Source organism: Dermacentor albipictus, chromosome 2 (genome assembly GCF_038994185.2).
Source record: "Dermacentor albipictus isolate Rhodes 1998 colony chromosome 2, USDA_Dalb.pri_finalv2, whole genome shotgun sequence".
NCBI classification, from domain to species: domain Eukaryota; kingdom Metazoa; phylum Arthropoda; class Arachnida; order Ixodida; family Ixodidae; genus Dermacentor; species Dermacentor albipictus.
Window position 1 is genome coordinate 36,899,974 of NC_091822.1, and position 22,612 is coordinate 36,922,585.

General features: G+C 45.1%; 1 protein-coding gene across 2 annotated transcripts in view; it reads right to left on the reverse strand.

Moving 5' to 3' along the window:
• The window catches only part of LOC139055911 (fatty acid synthase-like), a 237,530-nt gene that overhangs the window by 184,878 nt on the left and 30,040 nt on the right, over positions 1 to 22,612 (reverse strand). For both annotated transcript variants that reach the window (XM_070533550.1, XM_070533549.1), the window contains exons 4-9: positions 16,881 to 17,081; positions 15,351 to 15,473; positions 12,903 to 13,136; positions 9,911 to 10,212; positions 8,930 to 9,316; positions 4,396 to 4,585 (exon numbers count right to left, since the gene is read on the reverse strand). In XM_070533550.1, coding sequence (XP_070389651.1) covers positions 4,396 to 4,585; positions 8,930 to 9,316; positions 9,911 to 10,212; positions 12,903 to 13,136; positions 15,351 to 15,473; positions 16,881 to 17,081 — 1,437 coding nt within the window. The remainder of the gene's footprint in view (positions 1 to 4,395; positions 4,586 to 8,929; positions 9,317 to 9,910; positions 10,213 to 12,902; positions 13,137 to 15,350; positions 15,474 to 16,880; positions 17,082 to 22,612) is intronic.

Consider the following 22,612-nt stretch of genomic DNA (forward strand, 5'->3'; position numbering starts at 1 on the left):
TGAATTATTGTATTTTCACTGACATTTGAAACGCATCTCGACCAACCTTTCTCTATCATTTCTGTGTTTCGCAGTGCCGGCCTGAAACTTATTCATCCAAGTGCCACTTCGGACGTCAGCAGCTCACAATGCTTGGCTGTCTCGTCGACACTGCACACTGTTGCGTTGTATGTACGCTGCACCGACAATGCAATATTCGTCTCGTATGCTGATTAAACGAGCTTTTATTACAGGGATTTTGGAAACAAAGATAGAGGCGATGGCTAACAAAACGCTGTCAGACGCAGATGCCTGGCTCTCGGTGATTTCTTCAAAAATAAACCCTTCAAAAACACAAGTTATTTTGTACACACCTGAAGGAAAAACGCTCACAAAGAAGGTAAATTTGTTTGGCGCATTATAGTCTGCACGGCTGCTGCGCCATAAAAATCCCAAATCATCATCATCAAGTTAAATTTATTTCTGGGCTCTCAGCAGTTAGATTTGGTAGATTCTGTTAAAACTCTTGAGGTACATTTTCCAAAGCACCTTGCATGGAATGTACATGTTCAGAACCTCCATCCAAAGATGTCATCTGCCATTGGTGTTCTTGCACGTACGCGATGTATTCTTCCTACAAAGGCGAAGATTATGGTCTACAATGCATTGGTGTCCTCTCTGTTGCAGTACAGCAGCATAGTGTGGTGTACTACTGGCTTGACAAATTTGCGCAAGCTATATTTGCTTGTGCAAATACTTATTGCTGCTGTACAATATGCTTCCCTCAGAAAACTTCTTTTTACAAAGTCTGAATTTCTTTAAGTGTTCTGTTTATATATTTATAGGTTGATGTTGTTTTATAAAGCTTTTGTTAAGCATGGTATCAATGCCATATTTAATCTTGCTCAGGTAAAAGCCAGCACCAGTGTTCGTCCAACCAGGCGCTAAGAAATGTGAGCAGTACCCACCTCTATAAGTACTTATAATGAACAATCATTGTCCTACAAGCTAACTTGCCTTATAAACTCATTAAACCATGATGATTTGCATCCTTCATCTAATCAAAATTGTCTCATTATACGTTTCGCCCAGACCATGTGTTTTCAGGAATGGTACACCCTTTCGATTTTTTGTGTTGCTCTTCTTGCCGATCGCTGCTTTTCATGCTAATGCTATTTCAATCCTATGAAAATGGGTTCTATTGTTCGCGCTTCGTTACAAAATTTTGTGTTACTTGATATTATGTAACATTCGATATTCGTCGAATTATTTCGACTCTGTGCATGACTGACCCTCATACAGCTGGTTTTCCAACTGTAATGGGGTTGGGACCTCGTCAACCTGCTCAAGCTTTTAGACCCGTAATACTCCTATCCAAAGGAAATAAAGTTGATTGATTGATTGATTGATTGATTGATTGATTGATTGATTGATTGATTGATTGATTGATTGATTGATTGATTGATTGATTGATTGACTCGACCGGTAGTCGCCCAGACCCTCGCAAAGTTGGAGCCGTGTAGAAGTTCTCCGTTCTGACTTGCACAATGGAAGTTCGTAGCTTTCTGAGACTTCGCTCCTACTTCGATCATTGTGTCAACAATTTTGCGGAATTCGCATGTCCTCTCACTAGCTTACTGAACAACGGCATCTCGTTTTTTTTTTGTGCGCTTCGCAGGCTGCCGCCTTCCCTAGACTCATCACGTTGCTTACCACACTACCTATCTAGGCTCATTTTGACTGCCACGCCCCAACAGAACTCTGCACCAAAGCCAGAGGCTGCGGAATCGGCGCTCTTTTGGTATAGCATTGGAGTGGGCATGCTCGTGTTACCGCCTATGCCAGCCGTCTCCTTTCCCCAGCCGAACAGAACTACGCCATCACGGAACGGGAGTGTCTTGCTCTCGTTTGGGTGGTGGGCAAATTCTGCCCCTACCTACATATCCGGAACGTCACCGTCACTACCGACCCCCACGCAGTTTTCTGGCTTTCGTCCCTTAAGGATCTTACAAGGTATCTTGGTCACTGGGCACTGCCGCCCTAAGAATACACCTACCCTGTTTCTTATAAGTCTGGTCGATTGCACCGGGACACTGTCTGATTGTATCGGAATGCCGTGGATCCGCCTCAAGTCTCCGATGGCGTGCCTGCATGTGCACTTTTACTCTCCACTTTAAGCCACATCCATGATCAATAGCGCCGTGATCTCATCTTACGTGAGCCTATTCAGAAGCTGGATTCCACAGCGACAGATCCGTCCTTTCGCCTTTTCGTGCTTGAAAATGGCACATTATATCGCCACAACGTCCACCCGGACGGACCCGTACTGCTGCTTGTCGTTTCTACGCATCTGCGGTTGAATGTTCTCGGCCAGCTTCATGACGCCACGACCGCTGGTCATCTTGGAGTTTCGCGGTCCTACGATGGCGTTCGCGGTCATTTCTCTTGACCCGGTCTTTGTTGTCCCGTACGTCACTACATCACTGCAAGTGAACCTGTCAACGGCGAAAAAACTACCTATGTCTCCTGCTGACCTTCTTTAGCCCTTCTTCCGAGCTGCTCTTGACCTCCTCGGTTCTTTCCCTGTCTGTGCTGCTGGCATCAAATGACTTGCCGTTGCTGCAGACCACATCACGCGATACGCATTGCACGTGCTCTCTCTATTAGTTGTGGCACAAACGTCGCTTATTTCCTGCTACATAATGTCATACGCCATAGAGCCCCTTGCCGACTCCTCACCGACTGTGGCTACTAAATTCCCGCCTGCTTTATCGATGACCTGCTGATGACCAGCGATGACTCTGGAGCCTACCGTGTCTTACGATATATAACAGACGTCGCTTTCGAGGCTAGACCACTGGAGTCTTCCTCTCCCTCCGTTTCGTCTCCTAGAGACGTTGTTTACGCATCCTGCCTTAAACTTTACTCTTTCCCTACAACATAGCAAGCACCGCGACGGTGCTTGCTATGTTGTAGCCGGGGGCGATGTTACAGTAATATTCCTCTAGAGGAGCGTCGATGAAGAAGACGCTTTTGATCTCGTGGCGCATTCGACCACATGGTTCAGGTCTTGCTCTCCTAGCAAATATATTGTAAATACGTTTCACTGTTGTATCTGCCTCCAAGTAAAAATTACTCGAACATTAACACTAGGATAGGTATAGTGTGGGTACAGATCCCATGTATAGAAACGTATCAGCCAAAGCAAAATATACAGGAAAAATCCATCTGAGAAGACCTTTCAATGAAAAAGAACTCAGTTGAGGTGAAGTGGCGGAACAGGTATTGTAGTCTCTGAAAGTACAATATTACTCAAGCCGTCAGTTATTGTTTTGGAAAGAAGAATACTTAAAGCAATAATGATGCGTCAAAAGACTCATGCCTATCACTCATGTCTCAGGATGCAATGGCACAGTCCCTCATGTCATGACTATGGGACGTCATGTCGTTTTGGAATGATGTATGCAGATGAAAAAGAAAGCTACGTCATCGTGTCTACCTTCAGGTATTAAGGTAGATGATAGCAAAACTGAGGCCGCAGAGAACGAGTGCATTGTTCCGAACAACGTTAATTTTCAGTCTTCAAGAATACCAGAATCTTCGATACGTAAGGCGTCTTGTATGTCTTCTGTTTAGCGAGGCATAGAAAATAAGCAAAACATTTTCTATGAACGAATCTATGAAGTAGCACGAAAAATCTTGAAACATAACGAAACGGTATACAGCATTCGGTGGCAAAGTTTCTTTGGGACAGCACATATCAGGTGAACGCTGACCGAGCGTTGCGGAAATCCAGCATTCTAGGGTCCTTTTTGGCACAATTTGGTTAATTCACCGGCATACTACACCATCGCTATACAAGCTTCCTTTATAGATTACAGAAAAGATCAAATTTTCGGGAATCTTTGGGAATTATGGCAAAAGCAGTGTCTGTTCAAACTAAAATATACTCTACATAAATATTGTCGCCTGTGGGCAAATACAGCTTGTGAAAAGTTGTCGTGCGGCTTGTGAATGACCAATAATTTTTCGCGACATACATTGTCAGTTTGTGCTGTAAGATTGAATCCTCGTTTACGGTAAAAGTAGAAGGCTAACCGATGCTGTCAAATGTGTGGCTCGGGTGAGCCTTACAATTATTTGATGCGATTGGCCTTCTTAAGGTACTTCACCCAGTTTGCATGGTCGGTCTGTTGAGCGCCACGAAACATTTTTTGTACGTTGGTGCCACTTGATGTCGTAACGTATGCAGTAGGAAGCGCGAGAGACGAACCCGGCTACAGACACGATTCGGCGTCGGCAGCAACCTCTGTCACGCAATCGCTTCAATTCTAATCGAGTAACATCGACATTCATGGTGAGGTGTTCCTGCAGGAATTTATCGGTCTAGTGCAATAAAGTACGTTCGCTACTCACCTACGGCTGCCATGGATCCCTTCGGTAGGTTGCCCAGCTCCACGCAGCGGCCTCGCCAGTAAGCGCAGATCACGGTCTGCTCTGCCGTCAAGCACCCGTCCGCGTAGGCGCAGGCGATCTCGCCCAACGAGTGTCCCAAAATGCCGTCGGGCCGAAGACCAATGGCGAGAAGCACATCGACCAGTGCCACCTGTTCGTCAGTAGACAAGAAAGCGCTACCATTTTGCAGTGTTTCATAGTCGCTGCCAGTTTCAGACAAAAAGAAAGTGGAACTACAAGGCCCTTAGCTTTTCCGAGCGAACGAACAAAAATGTGATAGCGATAGTCGAGTGGGAATCCTCCATCCTCTTGCTTGCGTGTACAAGCTTAATCAACAAGACGCTTGCTACTTTTAGAATTTGCTGACACTATGTTACGATGTGCGAGGACTGCGCATTCACTGATATTTCCTATAACTTATGTCTCGCTTTTATTATTCAGCAGGCTAGCAAATTGCCCAGCGAAAGAACGCCCCTGTGGCCCATAGCCTCCGAGTGGCTCCAGCGCCAAATGCCTGCACACCTTATATGCTATTTGCACCGTTGCGAGTAGATATGCATTGGAGCGCGTGCACGAGGCTGCGAAAAGTGCTGATACCATTCAGTCGCTTCTCGGTCGTAGACCTCTCGTAGTGAAGTGACTATCAGCTATTCAGAAACTCAAGTGTTCGAGGCCTTCCCAGAGGGGGAAAAGTAGTTTTATTCTGCTTCCCTCGCCTTATATTCCGTGATCTATCTTATTCTCTGCGACCTACCTCATTTTCTTCGCGCTGCTTAAAATTTTACTCAAGATGAACCAATACATCAAAATCAAGTCGTTGCGACCACGACATTACGAGAAAGTTCTGTTTGATGGCGAAACTTCTTTAGGGATCAAAATACAAGCAAACATGTTTAAAAACAGCTTGACGTAGTCTGATCATGCCATTAGGGTGCCTAAATTACGTTCTTTTCTAACTTCTTTAGCCAATAACTACTGAGCACCTGTCTTCGTTCCACTATTTGTGCCCTCCTTTCTTCAGTTTGCACTGTGTAACAGTATGGAACACCAACTATTTCGGTGTCGTACCCAACCAGTCATACACCAGCTAAAGATAGACAAGAAATGTTGGCTCACAATCTTAAGGAGAACAATATTTTTTTCTGCATGCATGTTCATTTGTTACCCACAACGACATATATCTCAAATTCATTAACAATGAGCAATCAATGTATTTAATTGATATTCACAAGTAATTTTTCATCTGTGTGGTTTATTCTTCGTGTACTATTAGAATTTACGCAGTATCAAAACGCCGGAAGCACAGACGGCAGCAAGAGCTCTAGTAGGAGCATTCCGTGGCACTTTGTTCAACCACACCGCGTTACCTGTGTTTTTTTATGTTGCGGAAGGCTTCTCGAAGAAGAAAAAAAACTTTTCAGTGCTCATTTAGCCACAAACAAGGAAGACAGCTACTTTAGCTCTCCCCAAGGAAGGTAAAAATGTACAGACTACGAAAGGTTTCACGTAACGAGACGCAATCTCCCCAATGCTATTCACTGCATCTTTAGATGAACTATTCAAGCTAATAATTAGATAAGGATTAGGAGTGAGGACCAGCAACGAATATCCCAGCATCCTATGGTTCACACATGACATTGTACATTGTCCAGTTCAGCAACACTTGTGAGAGACCACAGCAAATAAGGACAGTTGAGGAATCCTTGCAAAGAAAAGTGTACAATTATTCCATTCTACCGATACTAACATATGAAGATTGGCTAAGACCGGCACAACTAGAAGATATTAGAAGGTTAGCAAAGACACTTGAGCAGAATTTAAGGATCACGCGACGAGCAATGGGGAAAAAATTTTACACGAAACGGCAGGTGACATGAAGTCCGATGTGGGGATCAGAGAGCAAACAGGGGTAGGACATTCTAGTTTCCATTAGGAGAAAAAAATGCAGCTGAGTAGGCCATCTAATGCATCGGGTAGGTAACCAGTGGCCTAATTTGGTAATGAACAGATCCCAAGGAGAGGGAAGCGCAGTGGAGAACACACGAAAAAATTGTAGTTTAACGAAATTATGAAATTTATGGAATAACTTGAGAATCAGGTCGGGCTAGGAAGAGGTAAGTGGAGACAGCCGGTACAGGTCTTCGTCCTCCAGCGGACATAAAGATAGGATGAAGATGATGCACACCACATGCGGAGTTTTACTGCAAAAGCAGATGCGTGGTCGTGCCGCAGTCATTGTGCCTTCAAAACATTGTTGTTGTGGCAGTATCCGTTCCGTCCTAGTTTTTGTCACTACGCTACAAACCTCGTTGTCCCCTACGGGATGCCATCGGCAGTCATTAGTCCTTCTAATCAAGCTATAGTTGTCGCGAAGCTAGTTGCACGTCCAGAAATTGTTTTTGGATGTGTTAGAGGCACGCACTAGACCAGGAAAGGGGAGAGGTAGGGGGTGGTCGGGGAAGCTGCATGCTAGATGAGAAAATTTGGTAGGATGGGGGGAAGCGGGTATGCATCCAGTGTGGCACCTTTCGCTATGGTACTGTCAAGCCATCACCGTCATCATGCGGTCGTAGTTGCTATGCCATAACAACCAACATGTGGTTATCATTACGTAGACGTTGTCATTGTCGTGGGCACCGCCATAGTTGTCTTTGTCTTTGCATCGTTCGGATATTTCGGGTATTTTGCAGAGGATTGCCCAAGTCCTTTACAAACTTGGGAACGTTGACAAAAGTTGAAGGTAGAGCTACCACAAAAAATGGCTTGAGAGCAGCTGGATTCACTATGCCCCCTGGTTTTATAAACCGACCACCACGGGCATTATTTTGTAAGATGCTTTTCTTGCGATGTTACGCGCGTGTTCTCATCCTTTCCGTGCAATCGCCAGTCGCGTTGACAGAAAAAGAGTGATGGAAAAAAGTGCGATAACTGGCAAATAACAAAAAAATATACATGTTAAAGAAAGAAAATGAAACTTTCATTAATTATATAGGCTTACATTTTTGTTGAGTACTTTCGGGAAGGCGTTCATCGTATTTTTCAGCACAATTCAATAGACGGAATAGGGTTGGTGCACATATCGAGGACCGTGATCATGGTGATGCCGCTGACACGTCTAGGTTAACTTATGACTCTCTTGAATTACTAAAGAGTTATGTCCTTAAAAGTGAAATGCTTAAAATTAAGTTAGTGGAATCAAACCAATTATTACATATCCAATATGAGAGTATTTGGTATTGTACTTTACTGCAATAACTTATTATCAATCTAGTTTGTGTTGTCCGCTCAGGGAAATGACGCGTCGTTGAAGTAGTGCACTCTTTACTTGCATTTTAGCAGTTTCTATTAGCTTACCACATTCTTGGCGGCATCAAAGCTCGTATTAGCATTTATAAAGCAATGGCTTTGGCTTTCACTGAATGCTCCATGTATGATATACGTGCCCTAAAAGAAAGAGTTGACTTAATCCCTGCCGTCTTATAGATATGCTCCAACGTGGGCTCTTGAGAAGCAATTTTTGCTAAATGTGCACCCATATGGCGACCTCATCCGACCTCACAGCCTTATGCTAAATTTCCAGCACTAAATATTTCGTCTTTCCAATCACGGTGGAAGACCTCGTCTTGTCTGTATGGAAGCAATTCCTTTTAGCAAGTAGGTTGCGATTTCTGTATTGCAGTAAGGCGGTATCGATTGCGATATTGGAATGAAGAGCTAAGTGGCAGTTAAATTACACTATTTTGTAATTTTTAGGAGAAACAGCTGACATTTTAGTGACTGAATCAAGCACCCTTTCGGGAAGCAGCCACCCTGTAGTCGTGCAGATTGCCAAGTTTGGTGCATCTTGCCACATTTTAGTGACATTGAGAAATAGTTATTGTTTCAAAAAATTTGAGTTAAAATCGAACTTTCTACTAAGGCAATTCAGGCCGACAAGGATAAGGTACAGCCAAATGGTAACGGTAGCAACGAGCAGAGTCCATCGTTATGCTACCCAAAAAAAAATCATATTGACGCGTGACATTAATCATATCGCACCTGACATAAATATTGCGCAGCGCGAGCTTTGAGTATGAGCTGTGGTTACCTCCTTCATATCAGCAACAATAACACAATTTTACAAAGGTGCCACCAGTACTGCCTCTCTAAAATTTCTTCTTACCGTGTTGACAATTATTCCTCACGATAAGCCAACAGATAGCAAGAGTAATCGCAGCTGGGCGAATCAGTCTAGATGATAAATTGCCATCATAACGAGGAACATCTAAGGAAAAAACACGTATTTCACCATCTTGATTTCGTCTTTGTGCACGTCGTTACCGCTACTTCAACATGCTACTCAAGGGACGCATTTATGTCATTTTTTTTTCTTTTACACTACATTACTCTTATATTCACTGTACTGCAATTCCTGAGAAACAGTGTGGTAACCTAAACAGTATGCAATGTATTCCAATGTATGAGTATATAGAGAATGCAAGCGAATGACCACAACCTGAATTGCTGTGATGCAGGCGAATACTGAAGACATGGCTTCACAATAATTGTCTTCCCTCGTTGCTTCCGCAATCAGGTCAATGGAGAACTGGGTCAGGACCTGGTGCGACTTGTTTAGCGAGTGTGCAAACACGTCAAACTGCATCATCTGTCTTGCCATTCCTCTCCACTGGCATCCGACACCTGTGAATATGAACCAAAGGGGCCGTTCCTTGACAGCAACCGGCTCGACTGCCTTTTCGACTTGCTTGTCGGAACCATCCACGGCCAACAGCATAAATCCCCTGAACGGGAATTGCAGCACGCTGGGCTGGCCGACGAAATTCAAGAGAGCGTAGGCTGAATCCGGGTATGGTCCCTCAGCTTCCATACGGTCCATGGTCCTCTGCATTTTTGCATTGATCATTAGTAGGACGAATACTGAAGGGATATATTGCTTTTCCTAAAGAATTTATTTATGCTGTCTTGAACAGAACTACGAGGAGGCCGGAAGAAACAAACAATAGCGCTGAATTCGCATTGCTTTCGAGAGGATGTGCTTAAAGCTATTTATCTGAGTGGCCTTATGATCATCTAGCTTGAAAAAGGCGGAGATAACAGAAGGATGTTCGCGGCGAATGTGCTGCCTGTCAGTGACTGATTCATTTGTTAATGCCAGGTAGTTTGGTGCCTAATATTGCTTATACATTTGTTACGTAATGAAAAGTAGGCAATAGCGCTGTTCTTTCGCGACATTTTGGTCATAATTGAAGGCTCTAAAATTTGCTTAGCTGGCAAAACAAACTATGATGCTGTGCTGCAAACATTACCAAAAGCACAGCGGAGCATCCTCAGCGGTATTCATGTGAGCTAAATTTGCGTTGCAATAATAATCTAAAGGAGAAATCCTCAATAACATTGTTGCTAAGATTGTTGGTGCATCAAGGTTAATAAGAGATACTTGCTAGCATTATTGCTTATTCCTCAATAAGGAGCTCACCGCAAGCGATTCCTTGCTTCTTCCGGCCATAAGAACTAGTCTTGGCAGCTCTGGTTTCTGTCGTGCAAGGCTGTCCACTCTAGGTCCTGGGTTCGCTTCGAGAATTGCGTGCGCATTGGCGCCACCAAAGCCGAACGAGTTGATGCCGACAAGACCTCCCGCAAACGGTGTCGCTTTTTCCACAACTTCAACACTGCCGTCGAGCAGCGATGGAATGTCGGGGTTGGGCTCATTAAAGTGTAGGTTACCCGCTATGGTGCCAGTCTCCATAGCCAAGATAACCTTAGCAACTGAGCAAACACCTGAAAAAAATAAAAGCGCAGGTAGATGCATTAAAAAAGATGAATTAGAAAATTTACAGTATACAATTTCCACCAACGCGCATCAGCCGGGCCTTAAGGTTTCACAATATCATTTATTGGCCAGTGGTGCCGTTGGCTGCTCCTGCGATCAAATACTGCGTGATGCCTGCAGTTTATAGAACGTTCCAAATCCGCCACCTTGACCACGAGCGGCGCTGGCTAACACTCCTATCGCTGAGCTTGAAAGTTGGTCCGAGGATGACAGCACGATAGCTTAGTTCATAAGTGCATACTGCTGAGGACTTTGGTCTGGCTGCAACCTGCACCGGCATCTTTTCTATCCATTTGATTTGCGCTTTGCCTTCATATTTGTACATTTACATTAAAAATAATAATTACCTTCCCGTATACGTTTTCTGGCGTGCTTATCGGTTGATACCTACGGCTCAGACTAAACAGAATTTAAACCCTCGTAGCCGCTTATTCTTCTCACTAACCACGTCTAGGGTCGCGTACAAGGCATATTGGGTGAGACACTGCTCTTTCACAAATATAGTTTTGCAGAAGCAATAAACTGAAATTATGACGAGAGAGCAGATTCAAACTACGTAGCCGTTGATCATGAATGTATAGCATTGTTTGCGTTGTAGCGAGAGAAAAAGTGTATAGGAGATGAAGTGAAGAAGCTTAACCAAAGTAACTGTCCTGTCAGCTACTCTAGACAGGCAGATATCAGGAAAGGTATAAAACATAGGAAAATATGTAAGTACATATAGTTTGGCTAAACTGCATCCTCATCTTGTTTGTGCACAAGGCCTGGACGAAGCTATCGGCCAGAAATCTCAAGTTATCCCTGTCTTGCTCCTTTTGGCACTAACTTATGCCTGAGAATATTCTCATTTAATTTTACCACCTAATTATTTACCGTCGTCGACAGCGCTTCATTTCACTTGGCACCAAATCTATAGGTCTTACAGGCCACCGCGTATCCTCCCAATGCATTACGTGGGCTGCGAAGCTCCACTTTTCTCTCCAAATTTCAACTATAATTTGTAAGACTACGTTTTTCTGTAATCTGTATTGCTGTCTTCATATCTCTTAAAGGGCCCATCACAAGGTCTGGCCATTGCGCAATGAGGAGCGCATTGCATGTAGTGCGCGCCAATAATCATGCCTCCTGAGTATTACATCCCTAGGCGCCGCGGAAAGAGCTTAGGTTTCAAACGAAACGCCGTGCTCGCGTGCGCCGCAACCCTAGCCGGTCAGTCTACGTATATCGCGCAAGTGCGTCGTTGTCATGGCAGTGCTGTGACTTCACTCATAGTGACTCGTGACTTCGGAATTATTCGAGGCAACATCCGTTATTCCTTTAATATGTTGCTTCAATAGATGAATTAAAGGTACGAGAAACCACAAAATATACAAAGCGACTGTCGGCACGTTTTTCTTTCACTTCGTACCGTAGGAAATTAGGCGTACTTCCGTTTCGACTGCTTTTTCCCACGTCGTGCAGTTACGCGCGCAGAGCACGAAGCTATCTCATTTTCAATGGTGTTCCAGCGTCACTATCGTGTTCTTGCATCCTCTCACGCCTGCCTCATTCCCTGTGATTGTGGCACTGATCAGGTGTTCTCGTGCAGAGCGTGCAAAATCTAGCGCTCCGTCAACAAACGCAACAACTCGCACGCAAGACCACCAGCGGAAGTACACCATGCCGTAGAAAAGCGAGAACAAAGAAAGCCGGAACTCGTGGCGTATTCTTCTCATGATCCTCCAGCTTATGTAGGTGAGAACGCCGAGAAGGAATTTCGCTTACGGAGGCTGGACGGGTGCAAGCAGGGAGAGTGGCTTGTGTTGGCGCAGTAACGATCGCTTCATGACTTCGTGGGTTTGCGGCACTGAAATACTCTTATATGGGCTATTACTGCATCAACTTCAAAAGCGTGTTGTGGTAGAAGGCTCCCTAGAGGGCACGTAACAACTTCCAGCGTATAACCAAATTTTGCCATGTGCCCTGGTGAGGGGCGGTGGAAGGTAATGCATAACGATTTTCGTTCATTGTTCGTTAAGCGGTTCCTGATTTCTTTTCTAGCTTCTTTGTTGCTCTCCTAGTTTCTGCTCACATGCTAATACTGGTAATATTTGATGCGCGAATTACAATGCAGAAGTGAGTATATAGTGTTTATAGACTCAACAAGAATTTTCTCCGAAGTGTGCGCCAGCAAAGTGCGAATTTTTTCACAACGCGATCTTTAAAAACAGACGTAATTCTATCAGAAATACGTATACAATCTTGACCACGCCATGATATGAACCCAGACGCGATGAACGAGGAATTGTGCAGCCGCTTGTACTATTTTCTAGAACACGACTTTCCTAAGTTGGTGTCGATGATTGAACACATCGAGTATCAGAACAATGCGGATAGTGTCGTTTTTGTTGTAAGCGAAAATTTTGAATTGGCCTTAGCGTCTGTAAACATGGCATATTTGCGTAGCGGTGTGATTGAAAGAAATACTGCGCGTTTCTGCGCATGGATGGTGCACTGCAGGGTTAAAGTCATGTAAATAAAGGCAGCGACAACTGCAATGGCACTCGCTCTGCAGCGGTCTCACGGACTTATTACAACACTTATTCAGCCTTGATACATGGAAAATTGAAAGCACAATATTGTACCGCAACCTACGTACCAGAAGCTGTTTCGGAGTGTCCCACATTACTCTTTACGGATCCAACCTGGAGCGGTCGTTTGCGTCCTGGCTGACAGAAGACGCTGCTTAGAGCCGCCAACTCGCAAGGGTCGCCTATTTTAGTGCCGGTACCATGAGCCTCGACGTAGTGCACTTGCGTCGGGTTGATCTTCGCTTCAGCGTACACTTCACGAAGGAGCTTCGCTTGCATCTTTGTTGACGGGACTGTGAGTCCTGCGAAGTAGTGTAAGCCCAACTCCTGTCAGACATTACAGCCGGCCGTGCCTATTTCTTTGGCGGAATAGCTGTTCCAAAGAAGGCAAACTTATTTCAAAATGGCAAAAAAGACAGTGTTATCTCCCATCAGGCGTGATATTATGTGGTCTGTGGAAAAACGTGTCAAATTTGAGCAACTTTAACACGAAGCGCTCGAAAGTTTATTCCAAGGAAGAATAGATACAAGCTTCTAGGGAAAATACAAGGAAGGCGGGAGATGGAAATACAAGACGATGAGCAAACCGAGATCAATGTAAAAGCGGGTGCCAACGTTTCGACAACTGAATTTGTCTGTTTCAAGGCGACATATGCTTTCCGCGGCCCTTGATAAACGAAGGGTTCGTCTGAAGGAGAGGGGGGGGGGGCGTTAAGGCGGGTAGGCGAGGCAGCGACCCAGGATGGTTTAGCGGCTAGGGTATATCACAGAAAAGAATGGTGTGCTACAGCATCAGTTGAGGAACGTGACGTAGCATTGTGTGTCAGGTGGTTTACGTGTCACTGAAGGTTCCTTTTTTTATGTAGAAAGGGCATGGATGAGCGAGGGGGGGGGGGAGACTGGATTACCTGCTCCGCTGGAGGTTGCCGCCCCCGTCGTCCAGGCCCCTTCCGCACAAAAAAGGAACCTTCAGTGACACGTCAACCGGCTGACACACGGCGCTACCTCAGATTCCACCACCGAGGTTGAATACCGTACCTTTCTTTTCAAATCTACATCCTCACCTCTAACACACGCTCAGTTATTGACACGCCCACCCGCCTTACCGCATCTCCCCTTTAGAAGAAGCCTACCCATGTGCACTATGCCGAGGGAAGCATATGTCGCCTTCAAAAAGACAAGTACACTTCTCGGAACATTGACTCCCACTTTAACCTTGTTCTCGTTTTCCTCAAGGATGTCGCTTCGTAAATTTTATAATTTGTCAATGTAACTTTAGGGTAGTTAAGTACCTATTATGGGGCATCGAGTCAGGTGGCGTTAATAATGAAAAACGTGCGTCACAGGCTCGCAGCACATGCACAGTTTATTCGTTTGCTACGTGCACTGCGAAAAAAGAAACACACTTCTTTCAAGATCGCTCCTGTAATGTGGCACGTTGAATGACTCATCAAGCGTGTTGGTACCTCCGTCATAATGGTCGTCGGTAAAAATTCGACGCACGTTGAAGTGAAATCAGCACACATTGACTATGCAAAGTATAAATTCACCCGAAGCTCAGCGTCCGCTGCTTCTTCTGTATCACAACAGAGCAGAAATGGAAAAAAAACATGTCATGTCCAAAAATATGGCCCTGACAGAGAGATTTTTCCGACTGTTACTATAAGTGACGTGCAACAGTGTAATTCAGCCAAATCGTACCATGTGTCGCAATATTTAAAACCTAAACTTTCCTGGCCGCGTGCTAGTTAGTGGCATTTGCAGGGATGACTGCCTCTTATTGCCATGCCAACGCGCTTACAGAACGAATTTTGCACAGGAAGGGCGAAGAAACGACACACAGAGTTCATCATTATTTTATTCATGGACAATGAAATACTGGAGCTATTGTTCTAAGCTTGACCTGAGGAAAAAGTCATCGTAGGCGAGTAACCACTAGAGCAGCCCAAATGGGGCTGGTGGCAGGCTCCAGAAGAGGGGAAATGGCCCTTCAAGAAAACTTCGCGTCTATAGGACAAAACGCACATATTTACGTGCTATAGCATAAAAATGAAGTGTGATTTAAGGCCTGCACTGTCATTTTTTTTCAGTTTATAGATATCATGATGAATAGAAACCGAGTTTTTATGTCCACTGTAGGACCAAGGCCTCTACGGCTTTGGCCTTTCTTGGGAAATTTATTACTGCTTAATCATTTGGAAGTTATTATTTCGATTATTCATTACTTTCTTCTTTCTCATGAGTTTTAACAGTACACCGAAATGTATCGGATCTCTTGCGGTGGAGAATTTCATGCTTTGTCGTTTTGTTATTAGGTCCTTTGTTACTTGTGAGAATGTTACGTAGTGCTGGCCCTGGTGCCTTAACCCCGCTTCATTTTGTTGCTCCTAAAATCAGCCTCATAAATATATGTTACGTTAAATTAGATAAAATCGCGGCACAGTTAGCTGATTCAGCACGCATAATGACATGCCTTTAACTGTGTCTTAGTTAGTTCCTCTTATCGATTCGCTCACCGCTACTCTTGTAGCCGTCCGCATTGCTCTTGGCGTTGACCACTTTGGCGTACACACGGCGGGCTTCTCGTGCACGTTGGATGAAAAAGACGCCTACCGTTTCACTCCGGGCGTAGCCATTGCCTGTTTGCAGCACGAAAACATCGTTAGCTCCACACACTCCATGCCGAACACAAAGAAATTTCCAAATAATAACAGCGATGTTATTGGCAGCACCTCTTTAGATGTCCTACGCCAACTAATGTTTTAAGTTGCAGTGTTTTGTAATTTATGCCGTCTAGGTAATGGAAATTGGAAAGCTCAGTATTTTATTTTGTTAATCAAAGCTCTGCCCATTATTGTCACACTGAAGACTTCGGGACGCCAATGCGGCTCCTGCCCGCTAAACTATCATGCAGTGCACTCTGATCCTATACGTTTTTAATGTTCTCTCGATGATTTGAGAAATTATGCACACCGCCGCGTGCAGTCGATCTATCACGAAAAGTTATGAGACAAGACAGAATAATGAACACACACGCAACGAACCAGAATGTCATCAGAAAACATGTGGTCACATTATCGAAGGGTTTCATCTCGGGCAATCAAATATGCCCAGCTATGGCCTCAAGAAATTTTTTTCTAAAAATAAAGCTATTACCAACACCCAAGTGTTAAATACTGTGATTGTGTTGTGAATTAAATTATAGCAACTACAAACTTATTTTAACATGTAACCTTATCAGAACAATATCCTCCCTTAAAGTTCTTGGCCGTGGTTTGAAAGAACATCCTCCCTCTCGAACAGGTTTGTAGATCTAGTGCTTAGCTTTCTGTTCTGACTGGTTGCAAAACAATTTGGAACTCCTTGGTCGTCCTGTTTCAACACTGCGAAACACGATCGAGTTCGTAAATATTGAGCAACGACTGGACGATATAAGTAATGCAGTAGCATCCCCGGAAATATCGGTTGAACAAACCCAGTTGGTTGTATAGATTGCTGCGTATTAAGTTCAGTTGGAATTCAGACAGGGTTGTGCGTTGCTGATACCACCATTCTACTCTACCATTAAAGCTACATGGGCTGTGACGAGTTTAAAAGGTACTTATGGGAAACCTGTCCGGTTGGACGCCTGTGTGGTTTTCTCTGGGAACGACGCCCTCGTGGAACCAGTGCCGCTTGTGACTGATGGGCAGTCCTTGATCTTCATGTCCTGAACTGCTGTATCTACCACCCCAAGAGCATGTATTGAACTGTTTTAATACTCCTAAACAACGAGCTCTTGGAAAGTTTCATGACTTCAGTTCAAAACTAAGGCGGTTACCCATTTGTGTGCTTGCTTCTATTCGCATGAATTCTTTGCTGAGAATGCTGGTATCGTTTTGGTGTATGTCCAGGAATTTGCCCTATTTCGTCGGCAGCAATGACAGCTAGCTAGCACAGCGCTGAATTCAAGCATTAGGCCGTTGTTCGCAACATTATGGTGTCGTTAGACAAACGGAGCAGCATCGTGATGGTTTAAGAGAAAGAGAGCTGGGTTCAATACGTACACCGGGAGTCAAACGATTTGCACTTTCCATCTAGTCCAAGCATGCCGAGGTTCATATACACCAGCGACTTCGTAGGCTTGAGCGTGACGAGACTTCCGCCGACGATTGCGGCCTCACACTGTCCCGTGCGGAGTGCCATCATAGCATCGTTCAGGGCCACGATTGTCGACGAGCACGCGGTCTCGACCGCAACACTTGGCCCTGCGGGTGTGCAGCGACAGAAGGGAAAGCAACAACAACAACATGTCTGGCAGCGATGCAGCAATAAATATTTTACTTTCAGTTGAAATTCAAATTGTTTGCATTGCCGATATCACACACTTGCAAAAAGAGCAATGTCATTACCAGCATATATATTTTAACTGCAAGATGAAGGCCTCTCCTTGCAATCTCTTACACACCTGTCTTGCGCAAAGAAACACTTCCCTAAGGCGGCAAGCTTTATATTTTTTCTCACAGCGCTCTTTTCCTTGTAGTCCTAGACTGCAATTTCCTTCTCACGGAAACAATTTTCGTACCTGCTAGTAACAGCGCAAAATGTAGACAAGAGACGAGACAAGAAGACATCACAAGCGCTGCTAGCTGTTACTAACAGGATGGAAAACCAACAAGCCCAAGCTGCTATTACAATTTTCGTAGCTCTATTCGATCGACGCTTGTTTGCCTTATGCATTGCATGGTCGGTTGAAACCTGTTCCTTCCATGTAATGTCAACCAGAAAGCCAAATACAATGACTTGCTCCATGACACTGCTCTCTTCTGGCCTCGTAACGTTATACCTAGGATATGTCGTGCTATCTTTCGTTCCACTGTCGTTAACCGCAAATTAATACACTCAAGAAAGACGATTGCTCGGAGTTCCATTTTCTCATACAACAAAGAATTCTACACATTCCTCCTCATATGTCCCTGACTATCGACTATAGGCTCGTATTGCTTACGATGTGTAGGCTCGCTGCAGTGATGCTTTCTACGAGAACACGGCGATGAACACAAAAAGTCACTTTTTCTGCAACAGATTATTTCCGCCACCAGATATAAAAAGTGTACTCTAATCACAGGTCGAACAACTAAAATTTATTCGGTAACCTTTAACTCATTTTATTTATACACCTTCTGCATTTGCGAAGCCATAACAACTTGCCTGTCCCCTTAATATGACACACAACTTTCACCAGCAAAAACGAGTCCACCAGACATCCTAAATATCAGACGCCAAGGAACTTTACTGCCTTGTGAAATATTAATTTGTGTGAATATTTTTCTTCTTTTCGAGCCGCAAACTTATGTAGAATGCTGGACCATTTCGTGGCCGATATATTTCGCGAATAATTCCGGAAGTGGTATCAAACATAGGCTCATAATCAAGAATGTTTGAGAACTGAAAAACTTCAAATTTTAATATTGCGGATCCCAAATAAAGACAATTTTTACAAAGCTAATTACTCGAGTTTAATTACAGACGTTGGTGGTTCGTGGCATTGTATTACAGTTAGAAGGCGTTGCCAGATTACGGCTGTGTCGCGTTGTCCCATTGCTGTTATATCGCACCGTCCGCTCTTCTTTAGTCGGCGGTTTCCTTGCTTGGAGGATTCGTCTGGATGGCACCGTATCCGGGCGATTGTTCTTGCAGCGTCATCTTGTAAGCAGTAAAGAATCTTGGGTCCGTTAACGAAAAGAAGTTGTTTGTTGGTAGCTTTTGCCAGAGTTGCGAATGAAGGCTAAGATATCGGCTACAGGTTGAATCAGTGTAGAGCGCCGACTGCTCGCCCAAACCATGGCCAGGCGACGGTGAACGGAAGGGTGGTCGACATCTTGCCTGTGTCGCTGCTTGTTATTCAGCGACGTTACGAGCTCACCCGCCTTGATATGACTACGGCGAATTGACTGTGTATCCTCGAAGCGCCACTTTGCTGTATGGGCATCGAAAGTAGACGTAACCAGCTTTTCCGCAGTCGTATACCAGTGTGGTGGGTCCTCTGGATTGCGCCATACGTCAGTTTTCAGGGGACGTCGTGCGTTGGCCACCCCAATGTCAGCGATGGCACTCTCGTGTAGAATTTTGCATCAACCAGCAAGTGCTACATTGATGAACTAGACGATAAGCGTCCTCGTTTAACCTGGCCAAGAGATCACCAGAGCAATAGGCGTAACACTTTCTCCCGTATGCATTCATGAATAATGACATGGATATCCCACTTGCCACATTCCTCATTGATGGATAATTTATGTCACCTAACACAATAAGCCGGCCATATCAGTATGTGCCCCGTGCGCTGTCCATCCATTCAATGTGTAGTCAAGCACTTTTGACAAAACATCATCTGTGCGAGTCTCCTTCTGTGTATCAGCAACACATAATGGTGCCAGGTTCTTAGCAAAGGGAAAAGGAGATAATCCGAAATAGCTTTTTCATTTAGTGACGGCAAGGGCGAGAGCGTCAGCGTTTCCAACAGCACCGCCTTTTACATAAACCGACTCGTAATCGTAGGCCTCTACCTATGACGCCCAGAGTTGCATTCTTGCTGCCGACATCACCGGTACGCGCTTAGAAGGCTCTCAACCAAGAAAAGGAGTTGCAGTGGTAAAGTTAGGCAGAAAGGAGTTTTGAAGAAAACAAAACGTGCCTCACGTCAGGTACAGTCTTGACATATTGTAACCCAAAGAAGGAATTTGCCTAGTTCGCGATGCATCACCATAGGGTGATGGTGCTATACTTTGCTACAAAATAGCGAAAGACACAATGCCAAGTGCTTACACGTCCAGAGAATTGAGCAAGGCTGAGCAGGGCTACGCTCATAATGAAAAAGAAGCCCTTGCTATAGTATTTGGTCGCAATGCCCTCTTTGGATCATAATATGTCAAGAGGATATCTTGCGTGAGTCACGTTTTGCTTTATTCACATGCCTTTTCTGCCTCACTTGGCCACTGGAACCCCTTTTCGAGGTTCAGAAGATGGTGCGTGGGCTTCACTCTGGCAAACATTTTCGGTGCAAATTTACCATAAAAATCAATCAAACCAAGCGACGCTCGCAACTGGGCTTCATTATTAAGTTTAGGAGCCTGCTTTCTCGCTAGAACGTGCTCATCGGCCAGGTTTATCCCATCCTCGAGGCAATGTGTTGCGACCGCGGCGGGCAATGTCAAAGTCAGAGCAACGGAAAAAGGCTGTTTATTGGGCAAGCTTGACCATACCAGAAAGGACCAAAGAACACAGCAGTGCCGGGTGCTCATTTAGGCAAGCCATCAAGCAGAATGCCAGCAGAAACATGACAGGCGCGCACGCAACTGCGTCGCAGCAACAGCGCACATGCACCACATGACAGATGCGAGAGTGCGTCTTTCATAGCATAACACAACGACGCCACATGAGTGAAAGCCCCAACGTGCCTGTGAATACACAAGAAAAATTCTCAGGTGTCCTTAGCTATCTCTAAAGAGACGCGAATGTGAAAACCTTGTAAAGCCTACTGTTATTCTATATAATTGACCTCAATCCTCCTTAATCCACCTTAATATACTTTAATCCTCCTTAATACATCCTAATGCGTCTTCATCCACCTTAAACTGCCTTAATATACCCTAATCCTTCCTAATATATCTTAATCAACCTTAGTCGACCCTAATCCACAGTAATCCTCTTACATTCACATTAATCTAACCTTTTCCGCGGTAATCCCCTTTGATACACTTTAATCAACCTTAACCGGCTATAATACACCCTAAGACACCTTAATCCACGTTAATATCATCACTAATAAATCAATGATTACCCCTGCTAATCACCAATCTTCTCTTATACAAGGTTGCACATGCTTTGGTTCGGTTCTATCCATCTTCGGGTCACATCATATTTTCTGCACTTCACAACGCGACCATGAAACAGCTTTCGTCTTATAAACATTTCGAGGGTGTACGTCCGATATATATGCTTGTTTCAGCCTATTTTGCAGAACAATCACTAGCGCTCGTGTAGTTCGATATTGTACTAGTGCATTGGCGTTACGCGGCATCAGCATAGCGAAGACCTTCGATAACTTTGAAGAATGTTCGCTTTTTGTGGTAGCACCATGTGCAAATACCAGTGATAACTGCGCGAAAAGGGTTAACGACAGAAAGTAAAACGCTGCCAACGTAAAAAGCGAAGAAAAAAATCCCAGTGCCCTTCCTGTCTGTGAAGAAGCATGACCAGCGAAGCTGTGTATGTGGGCCCCTTAATGCCGAACTGCACCTTCGCCGTGGGTCGGCCTGGCATTGGACTATCTTCGGAATCGGCCCACGTAGCGGGAGCGCTTAACGCCTGCTTCACCTCCACCGCAGGACGGCCTGGCATTGCACTATCTTGGTGATTGGCACCCGTACGCGGAGTGCTTAACGTCTGCTTCACCTCCGTCGCGGGTCGGCCCGGCATGGCACTGTCTTCGGGATCGGCCCATGTATGCGGAGTGCTTAGCGCCTGCTTCACCTCCGCCGAGGGTCCGGCTAGTATTGCACGGTGTTCGGGATCGGCCCACGCATGGGGATTGCTAAACCCCTGCTTCACCTATGCCGCGAGTCGGCCCGGCATTCCATTATCTACGGGATCGGCCCACGTATGGGGAGTGCTTAACGCCTGCTTCACCTATTGGAAACATTCGCCTACTAGCTAAATTACCAATTATAGGATATGTAAGCATGACTCAAAGATTAACTGACTCATGGAGACAGCGTTGTCTTTGTGTATCTGCTGCTTTCTACGTCCTTGTTCATTCGCGCTTACACATTCTATTATGGATTCAAACCAACTAGACCGTCAACATGTTTTAACCAAATTAACCAGCACGGTGTCAGGCGCGCACTGGTAAGCATGAACACATCTCTATCAATGACAGCGGAAACTCTGTGAAAACGGTGGAGTTACGAATCATGGCAGCAGCTGCGAGCCAATTTACCTGTGTGCATCTGTCGCTTCAACGCGAACAAAACGTCGTAAGCACAGCACATACGATGCTACCGGCTCAACGCAGGCTCTGAAAACATCGCAGATTATTTCGAAGAGGAGGCCCGCGCGGGCGCGCACTTTGCCCACATCGCAGATTCCTTTTCAGAAACACGAGCGCCGACAACACGTCCCTACGGCGTCCGCGATTCGCGTGGGCAACGCCGCAGTATCTCCACTCTGCACGCTCTGCACTCTGAGGAAGACATCGAAACACCCTGGCAACCGTCTGAGAAGAACATGCCACCTCCCTCGCCTGATCCCCATTGCCTCGTGCGCTACAGGAGATGTCACACGTCTGGAGCGCGTTCCTCGCTCGTGCACCTGAGATTGAACCGCGGTCGCCGGCTCATCCTCACAAGCTTTCACCCATACGGAACCTCACGATGACGGCGACGCCAACGCCGACGATAGAAATGCACCTGGAGTGCACATATAATTGTTATCTCAATAAAAGCTGACACGTTTCATGGGCTGATGAGATTTCCGATGATCGCCGACTATGCTCGCTCGTATCCTTGTGTTTTAAATGTAACCTTTTTTGGGGGAGGCAATGGTTTTTTTACAGCGTCACTACAAAGGTACCATATGTAGGAAACAAAGGCACAGAAGTGTGTCATGTGATTCGAGTAATATTAGGTCTCTTGTTTTTCCGTTGTAAGATATGACCTAATTACACCACGGTAATCTTTGCAGACCTGAACGCATTTGCAACCGAACGGGCGAAGTGGGACGTTTCTGAAATCGGGGATCA